The sequence below is a fragment of the Sinocyclocheilus rhinocerous genome, unplaced genomic scaffold (genome assembly GCF_001515625.1).
Source record: "Sinocyclocheilus rhinocerous isolate Xijiao unplaced genomic scaffold, SAMN03320098_v1.1 scaffold1690, whole genome shotgun sequence".
Lineage (NCBI taxonomy): Eukaryota > Metazoa > Chordata > Actinopteri > Cypriniformes > Cyprinidae > Sinocyclocheilus > Sinocyclocheilus rhinocerous.
In genome coordinates this window covers 176,433-186,187 of record NW_015664228.1, presented here as the reverse complement: position 1 = coordinate 186,187, position 9,755 = coordinate 176,433, and the positions used below count along the sequence as shown (strand labels likewise).

General features: G+C 37.2%; 1 protein-coding gene across 1 annotated transcript in view; it reads left to right on the top strand.

Annotated features, from left to right (window-relative positions):
* Positions 1–9,536, top strand: part of LOC107730026 (serine/threonine-protein kinase DCLK2) — a 19,405-nt gene extending 9,869 nt beyond the window's left edge. Inside the window, exons 3-13 of the mRNA XM_016540772.1 lie at positions 473–548; positions 3,580–3,682; positions 3,764–3,821; positions 4,327–4,446; positions 4,481–4,627; positions 4,930–5,063; positions 6,408–6,582; positions 6,888–6,968; positions 8,677–8,769; positions 8,856–8,871; positions 9,040–9,536. Coding sequence (XP_016396258.1) covers positions 473–548; positions 3,580–3,682; positions 3,764–3,821; positions 4,327–4,446; positions 4,481–4,627; positions 4,930–5,063; positions 6,408–6,582; positions 6,888–6,968; positions 8,677–8,769; positions 8,856–8,871; positions 9,040–9,059 — 1,023 coding nt within the window. The 3' untranslated portion in view covers positions 9,060–9,536. The remainder of the gene's footprint in view (positions 1–472; positions 549–3,579; positions 3,683–3,763; positions 3,822–4,326; positions 4,447–4,480; positions 4,628–4,929; positions 5,064–6,407; positions 6,583–6,887; positions 6,969–8,676; positions 8,770–8,855; positions 8,872–9,039) is intronic.
* The last annotated feature ends 219 nt before the right edge of the window (positions 9,537–9,755 follow it).

Below are 9,755 nucleotides of genomic sequence, written 5' to 3'. Positions count from 1 at the left end.
GTGTGTGTGTGTGTGTGTGTGTACTTGTGTCCCTACAAGGATAGTAAAACCTGAAATTTCTGAAATTGTGTGGACCGGCCTGCGGTCCCCACAAGGGAAAAAATTATTAAAAATAGTAAATGATGTTTATCTGAAAGTGTAACAATGCAAACAGGTTTTCTGTAAGGGGTGGGTTTAGGGTTAGGGTTGGGTTAGGGCAGGGGTTTTCAACCTTTTAGGACATGCGCCCTCCCAAGTTTGTGTAATTTCACTCGCGTCTCTGAATTAACTGATGCTCGCGCCCCCCTTGACAGGTGGCCCCACAGGTTGAAAACCCCTGGGTTAGGGGATAGAAAATATAATTTGTTCAGTATAAAATCAATAGAAGTCTATGCAAAGTCCCCACAATTCACAGAAACAAACGTGTGTGTGTGTGTGTGTTTGTGTGCACACCTGTGCTCTGAGTGTGTTTGATGTGATCTGTCCTCCTCAGACGTCCGTTCATGGAGCATCTCAGTCCCCGACCCCGTCCAGAGACCTCAACAATGAGGAGGACCTCAGTCCAGAGGGTAAAACACACACACACACACACACGCTCACACTCACACACACACACACACACACACTTAAGAGAAAATAATCTTTTGCTAGTCTATTTGTTTTCTGTGTTTGCAGGGTTAGTATCGCTAAACAAAAAAATTTTTGTTACTTAAAATTAAATAAATAAAAAACAATATTAAAACATAAACTGATTTTATTTGTAACAATATAAGGTCAAGGTCAAGTTTATTTATATAGCACCTTAAAAGCAACGAGTGCTGACCAAGGTGCTGCACAGCCAAAACATCAGAAATATTAGCTAACAAAAGCATTAAGACAATATAAAATTTAAATTAAAATAATCATTAAATAATACAATAGGTAATGCAAAACATCACCAATCAAAGAAACAAACAAACAAAACAAAAAAGTATTTTCAAGTTAAGCAAAAGCCTGAGAAAAAAGATATGTTTTAAGAGATGATTTAAAAGAAGATAACGTAGGGGATGATCTGATGGATAACGGCAAAGAGTTCCAGAGCGTAGGACCTAGAACTGAAAAAGCTCTGTTCCCTTTAGATTTTAAACGAAATTTCAATAAGCATTGTAAAACATCACTAATACAAAAGAAACAAACAGAAACAAAACTTATTTTCAAGTTAAGCAAAAAAGAGAAAAAAAGATATGTTTTAAGAGATGATTTAAAAGAAGATAACGTAGGGGATGATCTGATGGATAAAGGCAAAGAGTTCCAGAGTGTAGGACCAAGAATTGAAAAAGCTCTGTTCCCTTTAGATTTTAAACGAGATTTTGGGACAATCAATAACTTCTGAGAAGACGATCTAAGCGTTCTCACAGGAGAATAGAAATGGAGAAGATCTGAAATGTAAATTGGGGCAAGACCATGAAGTGCTTTAAATACAAAAACTAAAACCTTAAAATCAACTCTGAATTTAACAGGTAACCAGTGAAGTGAAGCTAACACAGGCGTAATATGCTCCTTCTTTTTTGTCCCTGTCAAAAAGCGAGCAGCGGCATTCTGTACCAATTGTAAACGTGATAGTGAAGACTGGTTAATTCCAGCGTAAAGAGCGTTACAGTAATCCAGCCTGGTTGAAATTAATGCATGAATAACGACCTCTAAATCATTCAAACTGAGAAAACATTTCAGCTTGCGAAGCCCCTTAAGCTGCAAAAAACTGGCTCTGACTACAGAGTTAATTTGTTTGTCAAATTTCAATTCAGGATCAAAAATAACTCCCAGATTGTTAACCTTTTCATGGATGTTTTCTTCAAAAGGGCCCAGAGTAGGTCTTAAATTATGTAAAAGGTGAGAAGGGCCAAACAATATAACTTCAGTCTTTTTTTGATTCAACTGTAGGAAATTAATTTCCATCCAACTCTTGATGTCCTCTAAACAAGCCAACAAGGAGGACACTGAATCAGGACCTGATTTTAGAGGAAAATAAAGCTGTGTGTCATCTGTCATTTACTACTCTTAAAAGAGCTGACTCAGTACTATGTTTTGCTCTATAGCCAGACTGAAAAGGATCCAGAATATCATTAGAGTTTAGGTAGAGGGAAGTTTAGGTTGAATACAACCTTTTCCAAAACTTTGTACAGAAATGGCAGTTTTGAAATAGGCCTATAATTATTTAATTCAGTGGGATCAAGATTTGTTTTTTTTTAGTAAAGGCTGGACCACAGCATGTTTAAGACAGGAAGTCTTTATTACCATTAATAATAGAGAGTAAGCTAGGCAAAACAGAGGGCCCGGAAACCAACGCTGTAGTCCAAACGAGCCGTTCGTTGTAGTTCTTGAAAAGGGATTTTTTTAAAAACGAAATATCTCCCTTTGGAGTGGACTTTGAGATTTGTAACTTTCTAGATCTTTTTTATGCCCAAACATACACACTACACACGGACTAAAATTAAAAAAGTGAAAAAGCATAATAGGACCCCTTTAAAATAATGTCTGACAACTCAGAAAGTGAGATAGATTGAAAGTTTGAAAACACAGAGGAGCTAGTATTTTCATATAGAAAATTCTGGGATAAATTACAAGAAATCTGCACCCTGATAGAAGCAATCTTGTTAATGAAGAAGTTACAAAACTTCTCACATAACTCTAAGCTAGGATCTGGGCCAGTTGGTCTAGATGGGTTTAAAACAGAATTTAGCGTAGAAAACAAAATCTTTGGACAATGAGAATTTTTTTTAAATTAAATTGGAAAGATATTTTATATAAATATAAAATAACTATATATAATATTTTGAGTCCGTTTTTAGATTTTCTGTTTTCATTTTAATTTTAGTTAAAGTTTGAGTAATTTCATTTTATTACTCAATTTTGTAATTTTTAGTAGATTTGTTTTTTTATGCATTATATATTGTTTTTTATTAATTTCTATATTAATTTTGGTTTTAAGTAACAAAAAAGTTTTCAATGTTTTTTCTTTTCACAACGTTTAATGCAAGCAGTAAAATACAGTAAATGTCTAGTTAAAGCTTTCTGCACTGTCTTCACAAAATTAATGAGTAAAACTATATTTAATAAAATATTTTATATTATGTATAATATTAAGATTGCATATTTAATAATATGCTCCATTTTTACCTATAGATATTTGTACTAATACATTTTAATTCATGAAAAATTCCATGCGAGGATTCAGTGAGCGCAAACAAATAATCTCCCTAAAACAAATCAATTCACTTAAATGGACAGTTTGAAGTGAAATTAATCAAACTTACCAAATGTAATTTTTATCATATTTAAGTTAAGACATATTTAAAAATTTCTGAACTGATATTAAATATAATACATATTCTTTGTCTGAACTGAGTGGCGGCAAAGATCATGAAATTAGTCCAATAGCATGATTTTTGTCAACTAAAATAATGAAAATTAAATAAGTGTTTTATATGGCTCAGCCCTGCAGTAGCTCCGCCCACAGTGTAATTCTATTGGTCAAAAATCCCACATAGCTGCATATTAAACATCAGGTGCATTCTGATTGGCTGTTGTTTTGATGTTCTGTGACACTCTCTCTCTCTGCAGTGAACGGTAATGAAGTTCAGTCGTCTGTCATCACTGAGAAGTATAAAGTGGGGAAGGTGATCGGCGATGGAAACTTCGCTGTAGTCAGAGAGTGTGTGGAGAGGTAACTAGAGAGACATTATCTATCAAACTAACTGCAGAGGTTGCATGTATTCGCTGTGAATGTCATGTGTGCTGGTCTCAGGTCTACAGGACAGGAATATGCGCTGAAGATCATTGACAAGGCCAAATGCAGCGGCAAGGTACCACTTCAAACACTTTCCTCTTAAACAGTAAAGTGACTCTAATTAAAATACCTCATCAGCTCTTCTGCTGTCTGAAGCCTTTCCCTCTTTCTTCATTTCATTCATGTTGTTGAATAAGGATCCTTTGAGATTATTTGAAATGCGTATAGATGTATTCAGTTATTATTTCCTGATAAAACAGGAAATTATGCACTTTTTTGAATAAGCAATACCCAATAGCCTTCAGTTTACATTAAAGTTCAAATGAGTTGATCTGAATAATGACTCTACTGTCTTCTGTAGAGCTGCTTTACAGCTGAAAATGAAATTTTGTTTTTATTTCAAGTAACAAAAAGTTTTTTTTTGTTAACTATAATAATTGACTCCAGCTTCTTTAAATCTGTGCAGTTTTGAAATTAAACGTAGTTTCTAGTAAACTAGAAAACATTTTCACATATTTAGTCACTCACTACACAACAGTGAAACACAGCAGAGATTCTGATTGGTTGACTGGTGTTGACAGGAGCACCTGATAGCCAATGAGGTGGCAATACTGCGCAGGGTTCATCACCCCAGCATCATTATGTTAATAGAGGAGCTGGACACGCCCACTGAACTGTACCTGGTGATGGAGCTGGTGAAGGTCAGTCAGCCGCAGTGTTGTGTGTTTTCTGCAGGGCGGTGATCTGTTTGATGCCATCACTTCCTCCACGAAGTACACAGAGCGAGACGCCAGCGCCATGCTGTTCAACCTGACCGGAGCACTGCGATACCTGCACAGAATGAACATCGTACACCGAGACATCAAACCTGAGAACCTGCTGGTACACACAGACTCACACACTTACTTACTCACTCACTCACACACACACACACACACACACTCTCTCTCACACACACACACACACACACACACTCTCACACACACACACACACACACACACTCACACTCATACAGCGTACACACATCTGCACACACACACTCTCACTCTCACACACACACACACACGCACACTTACACACACTCTCTCACACACACATACACACACACACACTCTCACACACACACACACACACACACACTCACACTCGTACAGCGTATAAACACACATCTGTGTGTGTGCAGGTGTGTGAGTATCCAGACGGCACCAAGTCTCTGAAGCTGGGTGATTTTGGTCTGGCGACGGTGGTGGAGGGACCGCTGTACACCGTCTGTGGGACGCCGACTTACGTCGCACCAGAGATCATCACAGAGAGCGGGTAAAACTCCATTTCTAAAGCTCTAAATGATCAATCTTTTCTGTCCCACTCGATCTCCTCATGTCTTCTGTCTCTGATTGATAGTTTAGAGTGTTTTATCCAGTAAAAGCTCTTTTAGTGTAATTGTAGAAACGCTTCTCGTGTCAAATCTTGACTGGTTTTGATCAAGTAAAGGTCAGAATAACTGCAGTAATATCTCCAGATGAACACTTACTGGACTGAAGCAGCTGGGCTTTACTTGATTCTCCATCAATCATGTTTTAGAGTCTCAAATCTGATCCTCAGGATCTTTTGAGGAGCGTTTGTTTCCAGAAGCTTTACTTTCACTGTTCCTCAGCGGAGGAATGATCTTCACAAGCCTCCAGAACATCTCACATCTTCTGAGGAGCCTTTATTTCTTCAGCTCTCAATCACTGCATTATATGTTTGGAGCATTTCAATCTCATCTTACTGAGACAGATTACTGCAGATATAGAGCGACGACTGAGATTCAGATCATTTTATGTCAGTATCTGCTCTACTGTTATAAAGATCTCATTGATTAACATCACAAGCATCAGAATTTCATTATTTAACATCATCAAATATCATCTGTAGCAAATTCATATTTTTGATCAGTTTGAGTCTGAATAAAATTAATATTTTCTTTCTCCATATTCTCACTAGATCAGACAATATGAGTCATAAAAGCCTGGATTTTCAAAAATGTACACAAACGTTTTCTATCTATTTTGTCTAAAGGCTCAATAAACTGTCTTATGGCAGGCTTTACAGAATGAAGCAGTTCATAAAAATGATTCAGTGATTCTTATGAGTCTTTACTTAGTAGTTGCGTTTAGTGTAAATGTATTTAGTTTAATTACATTTTAATACCATCACCCTGAGGTAATTTTTCTGTTAATGTGGTCAGAAAAATGTATCAAGATTTTAAAAATGCTTAGATATTTGTACTGCAAAACAAGACAAAAATACTGAGGAAGAATACTATTTTTGCAGTGCATTCCTTCAGTTATTTTATCACTGAGATACTACTATAGTATCTATTAGTAGTATCAATTTAGTTGGTTTTAGTAATGTGTTTGTCGTTTTCATTCGTTTTTTGAAAGGTCTATATAGTTTCTGATCATTTTTATTTCAGTTTGTTATTTTAGAACAAAAATAAAACGAGAAAAGTTGCTCTGACAACTAGTTGAAATAAAACAAGTTAAAATGTTAACTGAAATAAAATAATAAAATACTTTATTTCAAGTAACATTTTTAGGGTTTTGGCTAACTCTAATAACCCTGTTTTGTACAAAACAAATATTGAAGTGAATTATGGTCTGATTTGATTGTGTGCTGCAGGTACGGGCTGAAGGTGGACATCTGGGCTGCGGGTGTGATCACATACATCTTGCTGTGTGGTTTTCCTCCGTTCCGCAGCGAGAAGAACCAGCAGGAGGAGCTGTTCGAGCAGATCTTACTGGGCAGACTGGAGTTTCCCTCGCCGTACTGGGACAACATCAGCCTCTCTGCTAAAGTGAGCGAACAGCGACCACACAAACGCAGAATAAACGCTCACGCAGCACGCACTTTCACTTTTTACTTTCAAGTTACGAATTGTTGAACCACGGGATATTGTGACTTTTTTTCTTGCAGCATGAACTTGCAATTCTGAGAAGTCCAAATCGTCCAATTACCTTGACTACTTTTTGTATTTTTATTTTGAGGCAGAAACAAACAAACAACAAAAAAAGTCAGAATTGAGAGATGTTTTGTGCTTTTATGCTTTTATTCCGTGGCGAAAGCAAGCTTCCATAACAATCTGATGTTCGTCTTTTGCAGGATTTAATTGGTAAGATGCTGCAGGTGAGTGTTGGTGCTCGTTACACGGCTGACGAGGTGCTGGAACACCCGTGGGTGCAGGTGAGGAGACACACACACACACACACACACACACTCAGACACACACTCTCACACTCAGACACACACACTCACACAAACACACTCACACACACAGACACACACACACTTACACACACACTCACACTCACACACACACTCACACACACACTCACTCACACACACACACTCAGACACGCACTCACACAAACACACTCACACACTTACACACACTCACTCACACACTCAGACACACACTCACTCACTCACACACACTCACACTCACTCACACACACTCTCACACTCAGACACTCACACACACACACACTCACTCACACACTCAGACACACACTCACACACACATACACAGACAAGCTCACTCACACGCTCACACACACACACACACACACACTCTCACACTCAGACACTCACACACACTCACACACTCACTCACTCACTCACACACACACACACACTCACACTCACTCACTCACACACTCAGACACTCACACACACACTCACACATAGGGCTGTCACGGTGAGGGAATTTCCCTTGCGGTAATTTTGAGTGGCTCAATAGCGCGGTATGCGGTATTATCGCCATGCATATACATATATATTTATTTATTTATTTAGTCATTTAGCAGACGCTTTTATCCAAAGCGACTTACAAATGAGGACAATAAAAGCAGTCAAAACTATCAAAAGAGCAACAATATATAAGTGCAAATGACAAATGTCTCGGTTAGCCTAACGCATTACACGTGTATATATATACAGTGGGTACGGAAAGTATTCAGACCCCATTAAATTTTTCACTCTTTGTTATATTGCAGCCATTTGTTAAAATCATTTAAGTTAATTTTTTTTCCTCATTAATGTACACACAGCACCCCATATTGACAGAAAAACACAGAGCCTCTGTACAAATCAGCATGGTACACATTATGTTATCATTACTAACTTGTTTAATATTCAGTCCACATGCATGAAGTGTCGAGCGAGAAGGGCATAACCTTACGAAAAAAGAAAACACGCAAAAATCACGGTTGCTGCTGTTCTTGCATTCCTCTGCGGTTTGCTCGTCAATAGCGCGGTATTGAGATATTGCGGTTATCGCGACAGCCCTACTCACACACACACTCTCACACTCAGACACTCACACACACTCACACACATACACAGACAAGCTCACTCACACGCTCACACACATAGAATATTCACATTCTGTACACTATATATAATTTATTTTATAGGAATTAGTACTTTTATTCAAGGATGCATTAAATTGGTCAAAAGTGTCAGTAAAGACATTTATAACGTTACAAAAGATTTCTATTTAAAATAAAAGCTGTTCTTTTGAACTTTCTGTTCATCCGTGAATACTGAAAAATAAAATGTGTCACGGTTTCCACAAAAATATTGTGCAGCACAACTGTGTTCAACATTGATAATAATCAGAAATGTTTCTTGAGCAGCAAATCAGCATATTAGAATGATTTCTGAAGATCATGTGACACTGAAGACTGCAGTAATGATGCTGAAAATACAGCTTTGATCACAGAAATAAATTAGTCTAACAGATATTCACATAGAAAACAGCTATTTTATATTGTAAAAATATTTCACATTTTTTACTATATTTTTGATTAGATAAATGCAGCCTCGGTGAGCAGAAGAGACTTCATTCAGAAAATCTTACCGTCATGTAAATGTTGTTGTGTGTGAGCAGGACGATGCTGTGATGGACACTAACATGGCGTGTGAGATGAAAGATGGTGTTGAATCAGAAAACACACACAACAGCACAGCAGCAGAGGCTGAGGTGAATCTCTCTCTCTCACACACACACACACAACATACCACAATTACCTTCAGCTGATACATTGTGTCTCGTTTCCTCTGTTACAGGTGGATCATCTCCATGGTAACAACCTCATACATACTTTTTTTTTTAAAGAAATTGCATTTATTTAGCATTAAAATGATCAAAAGTGACAGTAAAGACAGTTATAATGTTACAAAAGATTTCTATTTCAAATAAATGCTGTAAATGTTGAGTGTAACAGCTGATTGTTTCTGACCGTGTGTACAGTCGATGACAGCTGGCAGTAGTCTGATGAATCTCTGCGGAGGCGCAGAAGAAGAGAAACCCTGATCACCACCACAAACCTCAACACCAAGACCAGACCAGACCAGACCACCTTCTCTCAGCATCTTCCGTCTAGTTCTTAGTGGCGCTGACCAAGTCAACCATAAATATCACTTAGTCCTCATATTTTAGTGTTAGCCTCATGCTGAAACCTCTAGTTTACATGCACTCAGTTTTGTCAATCCGAATCAATTTCAGATTCTGGAAGTTGTTTATATAAACTTTTGCAGTTGATCTTTTATATGAACGCTAAACTCTGCGATTCACATTAATTTACATGTAGGCTATATTTATGTATTCCAAACAACAGACACCAAGTTCAGAACTGGAAAAAGCCACTAATGTCACCAGAGCTAACTAGAGTTTAATTGTCAAGTATGTCAGGAGAGCTTTTTTTTTTTTTTAGCAAATATTTAGTAAATATTCATTCTCCTCCACTGACCAGCTAACAAAAATATGTTTTAAGAATGATTTAGTAACGTTACGTTATAAAAAGATAATTTCTGAATGTTCTCTGAACATTCAAAACTTCCAGATGTTTAAATGTTTTAATTTTTTTTCTTGGTTTTGCAAATGTTATTTTGCAACCATTATGGGAACGTTACTTTTGAATGTTCTCCGAGCGTTCTGAAACAAGTAGTAACATTTAAAAAACATTA